General features: G+C 55.8%; 1 protein-coding gene across 5 annotated transcripts in view; it reads left to right on the forward strand.

Annotated features, from left to right (window-relative positions):
- The first annotated feature begins 8,562 nt into the window (after window positions 1-8,562).
- The window catches only part of GALNT13 (polypeptide N-acetylgalactosaminyltransferase 13), a 47,109-nt gene continuing 42,229 nt past the window's right edge, over window positions 8,563-13,442 (forward strand). For 2 of the 5 annotated variants that reach the window (XM_066190486.1, XM_066190483.1), the window contains exon 1: window positions 11,398-13,145. In XM_066190486.1, the coding sequence (XP_066046583.1) occupies window positions 13,009-13,145 (137 nt within the window). In that variant the 5' untranslated portion in view covers window positions 11,398-13,008. Of the gene's footprint in view, window positions 8,815-11,397; window positions 13,146-13,442 lie in introns of those variants that run through there. The other 3 variants (XM_066190487.1, XM_066190485.1, XM_066190484.1) reach the window with 3 other exon arrangements.

Here is a 13,442-nt window from a genome sequence, read left to right on the forward strand (position 1 = left end):
TCGGGGTGACATTTGGGGTGACAATAGGGGTGACGTTTGGGGTGGCATTCAGAGTGACATTCGGGGTGACATTAGGGGTGACATTTGGGGTGACATTCGGGGTGACATTTGGGGTGACATTTGTGGTGGCACTTGGGGCTCAGCGCTGGGGGAATTTCGGACTCGCTGACCTTGGGGGCCTTTTCCAACGGAGCCATTCCATGATTCCCAGCTGACCTGGATCCTGGATGCCCGCTGTGGCCACGCCCTGTCCCCGGCACCCCTGGGTGACCTTTAGGGGTGACAGTCCCCCCCGGGGTCCCCTCCCTGCCGGGATCCTCTCCCCATGCCGGCCCTGCCTCGCTCCCTCACCCCACGGGAACATTTTGTTTTCCCGCTGGGACAAAAAGATGGGATTGATTCTCATGAGCCAAAGGAGTGCTGGCAGTTCCTGCCGCCGGAGGAAACGCTGGAAGAGCTCTTGGAGCTCCTGATTCCCATTTGGAGCGCGGCCCCGTCCCTTCTCAGCAGGCACGTGGGACAAGCTCTGCCCTTGAGCTCGTCACCTCCCGGCTCCTGGCAAACCCGCGGGAAAATGGATCCCATCCCTAAACATGGCAGGAAAAATCCCGTCCCTAAATCATGGCAGGAAAATCCCGTCCCTAAATCATGGCAGGAAAATCCCATCCCGAAATCAGGGCAGGAAAATCCCATCCCTAAATCAGGACAGGAAAATCCCATCCCTAAATCAGGGCAGGAAAATCCCATCCCTAAATCATGGCAGGAAAATCCCGTCCCTAAATCATGGCAGGAAAATCCCGTCCCTAAATCATGGCAGGAAAATCCCATCCCGAAATCAGGGCAGGAAAATCCCATCCCTAAATCAGGACAGGAAAATCCCATCCCTAAATCAGGGCAGGAAAATCCCATCCCGAAATCATGGCAGGAAAATCCCATCCCTAAATCAGGGCAGGAAAATCCCATCCCGAAATCAGGGCAGGAAAATCCCATCCCTAAATCAGGACAGGAAAATCCCATCCCTAAATCAGGGCAGGAAAATCCCATCCCGAAATCAGGGCAGGAAAATCCCATCCCGAAATCAGGGCAGGAAAATCCCATCCCTAAATCAGGGCAGGAAAATCCCATCCCTAAATCATGGCAGGAAAATCCCGTCCCTAAATCATGGCAGGAAAATCCCATCCCGAAATCATGGCAGGAAAATCCCATCCCGAAATCATGGCAGGAAAATCCCGTCCCTAAATCAGGGCAAGAAAATCCCATCCCTAAATCAGGGCAGGAAAATCCCATCCCTAAATCATGGCAGGAAAATCCCGTCCCTAAATCAGGGCAAGAAAATCCCATCCCTAAATCATGGCAGGAAAATCCCGTCCCTAAATCAGGGCAGGAAAATCCCATCCCGAAATCAGGGCAGGAAAAATCCCATCCCTAAACATGGCAGGAAAATCCCGTCCCTAAATCAGGGCAGGAAAATCCCATCCCGAAATCATGGCAGGAAAATCCCATCCCTAAATCAGGACAGGAAAATCCCATCCCTAAACATGGCAGGAAAATCCCATCCCTAAATCATGGCAGGAAAATCCCATCCCTAAATCAGGGCAGGAAAATCCCATCCCTAAATCACGAGAGGAACAATCAGAAGCAGGAAGGTTCCTGTTCCCCCATCCCTGCCCCACACATCCCAATCCCATTCCCAATCCCTGCCCCGCACATCCCGATCCCATTCCCAATCCCTGCCCCGCACATCCCGATCCCATTCCCAATCCCTGCCCCGCACATCCCGATCCCATTCCCAATCCCTGCCCCGCACATCCCGATCCCATTCCCAATCCCTGCCCCGCACATCCCGATCCCATTCCCAATCCCTGCCCCGCACATCCCCATCCCATTCCCAATCCCTGCCCCACACATCCCGATCCCATTCCCAATCCCTGCCCCGCACATCCCGATCCCATTCCCAATCCCTGCCCCGCACATCTCGATCCCATTCCCAATCCCTGCCCCGCACATCCCGATCCCATTCCCAATCCCTGCCCCGCACATCCCGATCCCATTCCCAATCCCTGCCCCGCACGTCCCGATCCCATTCCCAATCCCTGCCCCGCACATCCCGATCCCATTCCCAATCCCTGCCCCGCACATTCCGATCCCATTCCCAATCCCTGCCCCACAATCCCGGCCCAGTTTCCTGACTCCCGGGCTGCGGAACGGGGCCGGGATTGCCGGGAGAGCAGTGACACCTAGTGACACTCGGGATATCGGGATACAGCACCGGGACACCGGGACACCGGGACACCGGGATACCGGGACACAGCACCGGGACACCGGGACACAGCCACGGCCCCCGGCAGCCCCTTCCCCACCGCTTCCCTTTCCCAAGGGCACAAATCCCATTCCTGAAATCCCTTCCCCTGCGCTTCAGATCGCCGGGAATTCCACGGCTGGGATCACAGAGCATGGAATGCTTTGGGATTTGGGAGGGATTTTGGATCCCACCCCCTTCCAGCCTTTCCGGGGACAGGGATGCCTCCCGCCCTCCTGCAGCCGCCACCGCTCACTGCGGGAATCCTGCCGGGAATCCCAGCGGCCGAGAAAAAACTGGGAATGTCCCCGGGGAAAACTCGGAACCCTGGCAGCTTCGATTTCTTTTCCTCCCGACATTTTCCACTTCGGTTTGATCGGAATTCCTTCTGTTCGGAGCGGGGCACCGCCCCCAAAAATTCGGGAAGTTTGAATTTGGGAAAGGATCCTGCCGGGATCCCTTCCATCCCGGGATCCAGCTGGGAATCCACTCCGCCCGCAGGGCCAACATCCCGCTCCAGGATCCTCCTTTTTTACAGGGATGTAAAAATTCCCTGCTTGCTTCTGCTCCAGTTAAAAAAAGTGGGATAAAGAGGAATGAAAGGCTGGAAAACAATCCCATGGATCCGTGGGATGTGGGGCTGCTGAGTGATTCCAGAGGCCATGGAGATATTCCAAGGGCTGGGAGAGCTGGGAATGTTCCCCTGGAGAAGGGAAGGCTCCAGGAGAGCTGGGAATGTTCCCCCGGAGAAGGGAAGGCTCCGGGAGAGCTGGGAATGTTCCCCCGGAGAAGGGAAGGCTCCGGGAGAGCTGGGAATGTTCCCCCGGAGAAGGGAAGGCTCCGGGAGAGCTGGGAATGTTCCCCCGGAGAAGGGAAGGCTCCGGGAGAGCTGGGAATGTTCCCCCGGAGAAGGGAAGGCTCCGGGAGAGCTGGGAATGTTCCCCTGGAGAAGGGAAGGCTCCGGGAGAGCTGGGAATGTTCCCCTGGAGAAGGGAAGGCTCCAGGAGAGCTGGGAATGTTCCCCCGGAGAAGGGAAGGCTCCAGGGAGAGCTGGGAATGTTATTTTTGCTTCCATCTTTTTATTTCCCATTTTTTCATTCCCCATCTTTTTATTTTCCCCATCTTTTTTATTTTCCTTTTTCTAAATTTTATTTTTTGATATATTTCCGGTGTTTTTCATTGTTTGAATTTTTTTTTCCCAATCTTCCCCGCTGGGCCGGGAAGTTCTCAGGAGAGAGGAGGAAAAACTTTTCCCTCCCCGGGCAAATGAGGGAACGGGGAGGGACCTTTCCCGGGCGTCCCTCTCCCGATTTTCTCCTGCCGTCCTTCGTTGTGGATTGGCTCCGAGCCGGAAAACGAACGGATCCTGAATCCTGGGATTACCTCGGAGCCGGGCGCGTGGGAATCTGGAATGGGAGGAAACGTTCTGGGTCGCCCGGCTTGACGAATGAGCGGTTTTAATTCGCGTTTCCCGGCTGATTTGGGACGCTGTTGTTCCTTCCGTGCTGTTTCCAAAGGGAATTTCCTTGCGCACAATTAAAAGGGAATTTTGGGGTTTTTTGGAATATTTAATTATTTTTTTTTTTGCCGGAAGTTTCGAATTCCAGCAAAACTCGGATTTTTTTTTTTGGCGTTCTGTACAAAATCCGTTCCCCATCTCCACTCATCCAACGATTTTTAAGGTGGGAATTTCTTTTCCCAACTAAAACTTTTCTTTTTTCCATCCCGGAAAAACAAAAAAAAAACCCCAAAAACCAGGAATTTAAAGACCTCTCTGCTTCCAGACACAGAATTTGTGTCCAGGCCCTTGCATCCCAAAAATTCCGGGATGATTTGGAAGGGCCCTCGAAGCTCAGCCCATTCCAGGATTTCTCCAGGGGTAAACAGAAGGATTTTCCTACTGCTCTCCCAAAGGGATCGGGATGAAATTCCCAATTCCATCACGGAATTCGGCGGGTTGTCCCCGGTTTGGATGGTGCCGCCCTCCATGGATCGGGATTTCCTGGGATGGGGGTTGGAGCAGAGCCCTTCCCGTCAGGATTGATGTGGGGAGGGACGCTGGGATTTCCCGGGAATTCTCCATCCCTGCATTCCCAGGAAGGGTGGAATTCTGGGATTTCCCGGGAATTCTCCAGCCTGCATTCCCAGGAAGGGTGGAATTCTGGGATTTCCCGGGAATTCTCCGGCCTGCATTCCCAGTAAGGGCGGAATTCCGGGATTTCCCGGGAATTCTCCATCCCTGCACTCCCCGGAAAGGCGGAATCCCGGGATTTCCCGGGAATTCTCCATCCCTGCACTCCCCGGAAGGGCGGAATTCCGGGATTTCCCGGGAATTCTCCATCCCTGCACTCCCAGGAAGGGCTGCGCAGGCAGAGCTGCCGTGCGGAGCAATCCGCGGCTCTCCGCCGGGGGTGCCGGGAATGCTGGATTCCCTCAGGAATCCTTTAACCCTTCCCGCCACGGAGCATCCCAAAGGGACGGGAAACTCTCTGAGGAATTTTTCTGGATGTGCTGGGAAGGGAAAGCGGCCCCGCCAATCATCGGTTAACTGTTTTAATTAGTGGAAAATGCGTTAATTGCTGATTTCACACCGGGAAAAATCCCTTTAATCCTTATTTTATGAGGGAAAAAAATGGATTTATACTTTATTTTATGACGGGAAAAATGATTTTATTCCTTATTTTATGAAGGGAAAAAAATGATTTTATTGCTGATTTTATAAAGGAAAAAAATCCTTTTATTCCGTATTTTTTACGGGAAAAAAGGGATTTATTCCTCATTTTATGAAGGAAAAAAATGATTTTATTCCTTATTTTATGAAGAAAAAAAAAAGATTTTATTGTTGATTTTATAAAGGGAAAAAATCCTTTATTCCTTATTTTTATGGGAAAAAGGCTTTAATTGCCCGTTTTATACGGGAAAAACGCTTTTTGTGCTGATTCCACAAAGGGAAAATCATTTTTTCCTAATTTTTTATGGAAAAAAACCCGCTTTAATCGCTCGTTTTCTGCAGGAAAAACGCGCTTATTGCTTATTTTATAAGGAAGGAAAAGTTTTCGTGACAACCTTTAAGGGGGAATAATGTTTTTATTGTTGATTTCTTACGGGGAAATGTCCCAATTCTTTATTTTTGGGGAGAAAAGCGGTTTTATCGCTTCCGGTTGGGATAAGGGCCCAAATTCCCGAGTGCCGGGAGGATTCTGGGGTCAAAGCGTTTCCGATTGTGTCCATGAAAAATAAATCCAATGACTGCCAGACAACCGACAGGAATGATCCTCTGGAGAAGGGAAGGCTCCGGGAGAGCTGGGAATGTTCCCCCGGAGAAGGGAAGGCTCCGGGAGAGCTGGGAATGTTCCCCCGGAGAAGGGAAGGCTCCAGGAGAGCTGGGAATGTTCCCCCGGAGAAGGGAAGGCTCCAGGAGAGCTGGGAATGTTCCCCTGGAGACGGGAAGGCTCCAGGAGAGCTGGGAATGTTCCCCCGGAGAAGGGAAGGCTCCAGGAGAGCTGGGAATGTTCCCCTGGAGACGGGAAGGCTCCAGGAGAGCTGGGAATGTTCCCCCGGAGAAGGGAAGGCTCCAGGAGAGCTGGGAATGTTCCCCCGGAGAAGGGAAGGCTCCAGGAGAGCTGGGAATGTTCCCCTGGAGAAGGGAAGGCTCCAGGAGAGCTGGGAATGTTCCCCTGGAGACGGGAAGGCTCCAGGAGAGCTGGGAATGTTCCCCCGGAGAAGGGAAGGATCCAGGGAGAGCTCCGAGCCCCTGGCAGTGCCCAAGGCCAGCCTGGAGCAGCCTGGCACGGTGGAAGGTGTTCCTGGATGGATCGGGGTGGGATTTAATGCCCTTTGCAACCCGAACCATTCCAGGATTCTGGGATTTCTCCAGGAATCCCTGACACAAACGCTCCCGTCGGGGCAGCCTCTTCCTCGCTCCTCCTGCACACGGTGAGGAGCAGCCTTCACCTTGGGATTTTCTTCCCCAGGGAACGAATTTCCCCTCCAAAAAGTCAGGAAATTCCACCCAAATTCGAGGCAGGAGAGGGCTCCCCTCGGCATTCCCTGGGCTCCCCTCGGCATTCCCTGGGCTCCCCTCGGCCCCTCCAGCATTCCCCTGCTCTCCTCGTCGCTCCCTCCCGCATCCCTCCGCTCTCCTTCCTCCCCATCGCTTCCCTCATCCTCCCGCCCCGCTCTCCATCCCAGCCCTCCTCCTCTCCCCCCGGTCCCTCATCCCGATCCCCGATCCCCGATCCTCTCTCCATCCCCTCCTTCCTCCGCTCCCCCCGGTCCCTCATCCCGATCCCCGATCCCCGATCCTCTCTCCATCCCCTCCTTCCTCCTCTCCCCCCGGCCCCATCCCGATCCCCGATCCCCGATCCTCTCTCCATCCCCTCCTTCCTCCTCTCCCCCCGGTCCCTCATCCCGATCCCCGATCCCCGATCCTCTCTCCATCCCCTCCTTCCTCCTCTCCCCCCGGTCCCATCCCGATCCCCGATCCTCTCTCCATCCCCTCCTTCCTCCTCTCCCCCCGGCCCCATCCCGATCCCCGATCCCCGATCCTCTCTCCATCCCCTCCTTCCTCCTCTCCCCCCGGTCCCTCATCCCGATCCCCGATCCCCGATCCTCTCTCCATCCCCTCCTTCCTCCTCTCCCCCCGGTCCCTCATCCCGCTCCCCGCCCGCCGCCTCCGCTCCCTGCCCATCCCCTCCCGCTCCGCCCCGGCCCTTCCGTCCCCGGGCGCTGGGTGATGCCGGAGCCGCCCCGGCAGCTGCCCGGCGCTCTCCCCTCCCTCCCTCGCTCCCTCCCTCCCTCCATCCCTCATCCACGCCGCTCCGCCATCCCCGGCTCCGCCGCCGTCCCGGGGCTCGGGGCCGGGCCGCAGCATGGCGGCGGCGGCCATGGCGGCCTGAGGCGGGGCCGAGGCGGGGCCGCGCCCGCGGCCGCTCCCGCCGCTCTCCGCGCCCGGGCCCGGCCGTGAGGGGGAGGAGGAGGGCGGCGGCTCCGCGCTCGGCTCCGCTGGAGCCCGGGACCCCCTGGATGCTGCGGAGACCCGCTGGATGCCGCTGAGACCCGCCAGGACTGACGGCGCCGAGCCCCCGAGTGATGCCGAGCCCCCCTGGACAGTGCCGAGCGCTCGGGCCGGCGGAGCCGGGCCCCCCCGGGCGGCGCTGAGTGCCCGGGCTGACGGTGCTAAACGCCCCCGGACATTTCTGGATTCCCCGCCGAGCCGTGCTGAGCCCCCCGGGCTGGAGGTGCTGACACCTCGGCTGGCGGGGCTGAAGCCCCGGGCGATGCTGAGCCCCCCCGGACCCCGCTGAGCCCTCGGACTGGAGGTGCCGGAGCCTCCGGGACACCGCTGAGCCCCCGAGAGCGGCGGGGCTGAGCCCCCCGGACCCCGCCGAGCCCCCGGCCCGGAGGCGCCGGTCCCCCGGACGATGCTGAGCACACCCGGACCCCGCTGAGCCCTCGGTCTGGACCCCGCCGAGCCCTCGGTCTGGACCCCGCCGAGCCCTCGGTCTGGACCCCGCCGAGCCCTCGGACTGGACCCCGCCGAGCCCTCGGTCTGAACCCCGCCGAGCCCTCGGTCTGGACCCCGCTGAGCCCTCGGTCTGGACCCCGCTGAGCCCTCGGTCTGGACCCCGCTGAGCCCTCGGTCTGGACCCCGCCGAGCCCTCGGTCTGAACCCCGCCGAGCCCTCGGTCTGGACCCCGCTGAGCCCTCGGTCTGGACTCCGCCGAGCCCTCGGTCTGAACCCCGCTGACCCCTCGGTCTGGACCCCGCCGAGCCCTCGGTCTGGACCCCGCCGAGCCCTCGGACTGGACCCCGCCGAGCCCTCGGTCTGGACCCCGCTGACCCCTCGGTCTGGACCCCGCTGACCCCTCGGACTGGACCCCGCTGACCCCTCGGTCTGGACCCCGCTGACCCCTCGGTCTGGACCCCGCTGACCCCTCGGTCTGGACCCCGCTGAGCCCCCCGGACCCCGCTGAGCCCTCGGACTGGACCCCGCCGAGCCCTCGGTCTGAACCCCGCTGACCCCTCGGTCTGGACCCCGCTGAGCCCCCCGGACCCCGCTGAGCCCTCGGACTGGACCCCGCCGAGCCCTCGGTCTGGACCCCGCTGAGCCCTCGGTCTGGACCCCGCTGAGCCCTCGGTCTGGACCCCGCTGAGCCCTCGGTCTGGACCCCGCTGAGCCCCCCGGACCCCGCCGAGCCCTCGGTCTGGACCCCGCCGAGCCCTCGGTCTGGACCCCGCTGAGCCCCCCGGACCCCGCTGGCCCCTCGGTCTGGACCCCGCCGAGCCCTCGGTCTGGACCCCGCTGAGCCCTCGGTCTGGACCCCGCTGAGCCCTCGGTCTGGACCCCGCTGAACCCCGGGCCGGAGGTGCCGATCCCCCGGGTGTTGCTGAACCCCCCCGGACCCCGCTGAGCCCTCGATCTGGACCCCGCCGAGCCCCCGGCCCCGAGGCGCCGCTCCCCCGGGCGATGCTGAGCCCCCCGGGCCGGTCCTGAGCCCGGGACTCCGCCGCAGGTGAGGCCGGCGGGGCCGTGCCGGGATCCCGGCTCCGTGATCCCGGGGGATCTCCTCCCCGGCTCCGTGATCCCAGGGGATCTCCTCCCCGGCTCCGTGATCCCGGGGGATCTCCCGGCTCCGTGATCCCGAGGGATGCCCTGGCTCCCCCCGCCCTCCCCGATCCCGCCTTTCCAGGGCAGCTTTGCTTTAATCCGGGCTCAGCCGGGCTGGGCCGGCGAGGTGAGAGCGGCCCTGACCCATTCCCGGCCCCGGGATCTGCTCCGCTGCTCCCCCGGGCAGCGCCGCCGGGGAGGATCCGGGATATCCCTGGAAAACCGCGCCGAGGCTGCTGACGGTAGGGCGGAGCGGCGTTCGATCCGATTCCTCGGCCGGTTTGCCTGGAATAGCGCTTTGGGGGCTCTCAGGATTCCCCGGGATAACGCTTCGGCTGGTGGATTTCAGCCGGAGCGTTTTCCCTGGAAAAGCGTTTTGGGGCTGCTGTCAGGATTCCCTGGGAATAGGGATTTCCAGAATTCCCTGGAAATAGGGATTTCAGCCCAAGGATTCCCTGGAATAATCTTCTGGACTGTGGATTTCAGCCGTAGCTTTCCCTGGAATTCTGGGCTGCCAGGATTCCCTGAAAAAACCGTTTTGGGCCATCAGGATTCCCTGGGATAGCGTTTAGGTCTATGAGGATTCCCTGGGATAGCGCTTAGAGCTGTGGATTTCAGCCGTAGGTTTCCCGGGAATTCTGGGCTGTCAGGATTCCCTGGAATGGTGTCTGGGATTATTCCAGGCGCAGATTTCCCTGGAAGGATGTTTTGGACTGTCAGGATTTCCTGGAATAGCGTTTAGGTCTGTCAGGATTCCCTGGAATCGTGTCTGGGATTATTCCAGGCGCAGATTTCCCTGGAAGGATGTTTTGGACTGTCAAGATTCCCTGGAATCGCGGCTGGGATTATTCCAGCTCAGGTTTCCCTGGAAGCGCCTCAGCCTGGCCGCTTCCCGTTTTTCCCGGTGTTTTTTTTTTTTTTTTTTCCCGGTGGTTTTTTTTTCCCGGTGTTTTTTTTTTTCCCCTGGTGTTTTTTTCCCAGCACAGAGCGGGATTGCACTCGAAATTTTCAATTTAAATTCCACTTAAATTCCTCCCGCCTGGAACTAAGGACAAGAGCATCCCGGCCGGCTGGAAATGAGATTTTTCGGCACGGCTGTTAAAAACTGGGATTTTCCCCCAGAAAAATCCTCAAGCTGCGATGCCAGCTGCCTTCCCCAGGGAACAGCCGCTCCCTGAAAAATCAAGTTCATTTTCCGTTTCTCCGTTAAAAATCGAACGGCTCCGAGTAAATGAAGAGAAAATAACTGGTCAAAGGCGGGTTTTTTTTTTTTTTTCTCTTTTTGTTGTTTTTTTTGTGGGAAAATAAGGGCTGGAATGGCTTTGGGCGCCGGGAATAACGGGAGGAGAGATTAACGGGAGATTAGGGCACGCGGCGAGTGACGGAGGCAAAGACGATTTCAACTCCTGGTGGCTTTGAAGGGCAGATGAGGCCTCCAAAGTTGACTTTTTACGGTGCTTTAAAAGTATTTTTAAGGTGTTTTTAAGGTGTTTTAAAGGTATTTTTAGGTGGTTTTTAAAGTGGTTAATTTGATGTTTTTAAAGGGTTTTTTAGGTTATATTTGGGTGGTTTTTTAAAGCGGTTTTTTTTGGTGTTTTTAGAATTTTCCTCTCGTGCTGCTCGCTTGGTGTTTTGCGTTGTCAACCAGACCACGCTTTGGGAAAGCACCAGCGCAAAAATCCGGTTTTCTTGCGTGAAAACCTCATTTTCTTCAGCAAAATCCCCTTTTTTGGGGTAAAAATCTGCTTTTCTTGAGTGAAAACCTCAGTTTTTGGAGTAAAAACCTCCTTTATGGGGTAAAAATCTGCTTTTCTTGTGTAAAAACCTCAGTTTTTGGAGTAAAAACCTCCTTTTTTGGGGTAAAAAATCTGCTTTTCTTGAGTGAAAACCTCAGTTTTTGGAGTAAAAACCTCCTTTTTGGGGTAAAAAAATCTGCTTTTCTTGTGTAAAAATCGCTTTTTTTGGAGTAAAACCCTTCTTTGGCTGTGTAAAAAACTGCTTGTGCAAAAAAAAAAGTGATTTTCTCGTCTAAAAACCAGCTTTTCTTGTCCAAAAAAAGTGATTTTCTCGTCTAAAAATCTGCTTTTCTTGTGCAAAAAAAAGTGATTTTCTCGTCTAAAAATCTGCTTTTCTTGTCCAAAAACAGGTGATTTTCTCATCTAAAAATCTGTTTTTCTCGTGCAGAAAAAAGTGATTTTCTCATCTAAAAATCTGTTTTTCTCGTGCAGAAAAAAGTGATTTTCTCGTCTAAAAATCTGCACTTTTTTGGCCAAAAATCCGCTTTTCTCGTGTCAAAATCCGCTTTTTTAATGGAAAATCTACAGCCGGGAGCGGGGGAACACAATCCCACACGGTTCTGGGGTTTTCTGTCTGTTCCCACCTTCCTCCCACCTGCTCCAGAAACAGCTCCTGGGTTGGTTTTTTTGGGAATGGGAGGTGCCAGAGCTCTTCCCAGCCCCCCAGAACCCCATTCCACAGGAAAACTCTGGGCTGCTTTCGCTGTGGGAACGTGTGGGATGGGATGGAATTCCTTTCTCTTCAATATTTCACGGAATTTTGGGATTATAAAACGTGGGAATAACGGGAATCAACCCCGCAAAGGGAGATTGTGGCCGATGAAGGAAAAGCAGAATTGCCTGGGAATAAGGAATTGGGAATCTCTCCTCGATTTTATTTTTTTTTAAATGTCAGAAAATTCCCGAGGGTTTTATCCATCGGGTGATGAATCCAAGGAAAACTTTCCCTGGAGATGTGGGAGGATTGAGCTCCACGTGGCTGCGCTTTTTATGGACACGGGGGAAAAGAAAAAAATCGGTTTGGGGGTTTTTGATGGTTTGTTTTGAAATCTGCTTCCCTCAAAACTCCCGGAGATGAGGGAGAGAAAAAGCAGGAATGGCCAGAGGAGATTCCAGCCCCTTTGTGAGGATGGCTTTGGCGTTGGAGCGGCATTTGATCGATGTCTTGGTCGTCCCAGGGGCCTTTTGGCGCTCAGAAATTTGGGGTTTTCCCGGATTTGTTGGATAAAAGTGAGGGAATTCTGCTTGGCCACAGCTCCAGGGTCTCCTCACATCCCAGAATCCTGGGCTATCCCAGCTGGGAGGGATCCCCGGGATCCCTGATCCAACCACCCTGACGTTCCCAGAGCTCCGGCGGCCTTGGCAATGTCACCATTCCCTGATTTCCCGCTGGATTGATTTCTCCGACGTTTCCCTGTGCTGGAGGAGCTGGGAAACTCCAGCCGGGTGGATCTGCCGCTGCCGCTCCAGCGCTTTTCATTTCCTGGGAATGTGGGAGAATTCCCACCTCTGGAGTGGGGATGAACCGAGGCGGCTTTGCCTGCTGATCAGCCTGGGTGAGGCTCTTCCACGGGGAAAAATCCTGGGAAATCTGGAGGTTTGGGAATGCGAGGTGCCAGGGCTGGCTGGGAGCGAGGGATTTGGGAAGTTGGTGAGCAAAGTCCTTCGATTTCCTTTTAGAGGTGGGCTGTGCTTGGGGGAAAAACCTGGGAAAAGGAACAGGAGGGGGATTTTCAGCTTTTGAGATATAGGAAGAGGATGGCTGGGAGTCAATTCCCGAAATTCTGGTTGTTCCGGAGGGTCTGTGGCTGCTCCACCCCTGGCAGTGCCCAGGGCTGGAGAAATCCTGGGAAATTTGGGGAGCTTTTGAACAACCCCTTTCTTTGCTTTGTCTGCAGGTTCCCGGTGCTTTGCGGCGGCCCGGCTCCGGGAGGGAATAAACCCGGCAAACTCTTCCCAAACTGCCCCGTTTCCCGGGGAGTGGCTGGGGGGCTGCCGGGAGGGTGGAATTGGGGAAGAGTCTGGAACGCTGCGGCCTGAACAAAGCCCCCAAAGCCTGGGCTGGTTTTCCCCCCCGAGATGTGGGAGGAGAGGAATCGCTGAGCCTTTTCCTCTGGAATTCCTGAGTCACGGGAATGAATTCCCGAGGGAGGAGCGCGGCTATTAATAAAAACCAGGAGAGGAGAGAGGGGCAGGGAGATGTGAATTCTCGAAACACCAAACACTGACTAAAGGCACCTGATTCCCTTTTTTTTTTGTTTCTTTTTCCCTTCGGTTTCCCCCTATTTTTATTCCTTTACGGAATGTGCAGGAGCTTTCCTGGATTGATCTTGGGAGTCTTGGGAATTCTGCCTTTCGTAGGTGGAAAAATCTATTTAATTCCTGCTTGGGGATTTCTCCTGGTGAATTTTCCGAGCCCCGTGTGGCTCTGGCTGAGCAGGTGAGTCCTGGAAGCCTCAAACCCTTCTTGCCGTGGGGTTTTGGGGAGGTTTTCCCCCCAAAATTCCTAAAAAATCCCATTAAAAATTCCAGTTCCGCTGCCGCGGGCTGGGTGCTCGTTTGGATTAAAAAGGGATTCAGATTTTAAAAAGGAATTAAAACAATAAAAAAAGACAAAAAATTTTTAAAATTTAATTTAAAGAAGGAATTAAAATTTAAAAAAAAGGAATAAAATTTTTTTTAAAAATGAAATTTAAAAAAGGAATTGAAATGAAAAGCTTAAGGTTTGATTCCCTGG

Source organism: Chamaea fasciata, unplaced genomic scaffold (assembly GCF_029207755.1).
Source record: "Chamaea fasciata isolate MVZ Bird 193981 ecotype frontalis unplaced genomic scaffold, bChaFas1.0.hap1 SCAF_8, whole genome shotgun sequence".
Taxonomy (NCBI): Eukaryota; Metazoa; Chordata; class Aves; order Passeriformes; family Sylviidae; genus Chamaea; species Chamaea fasciata.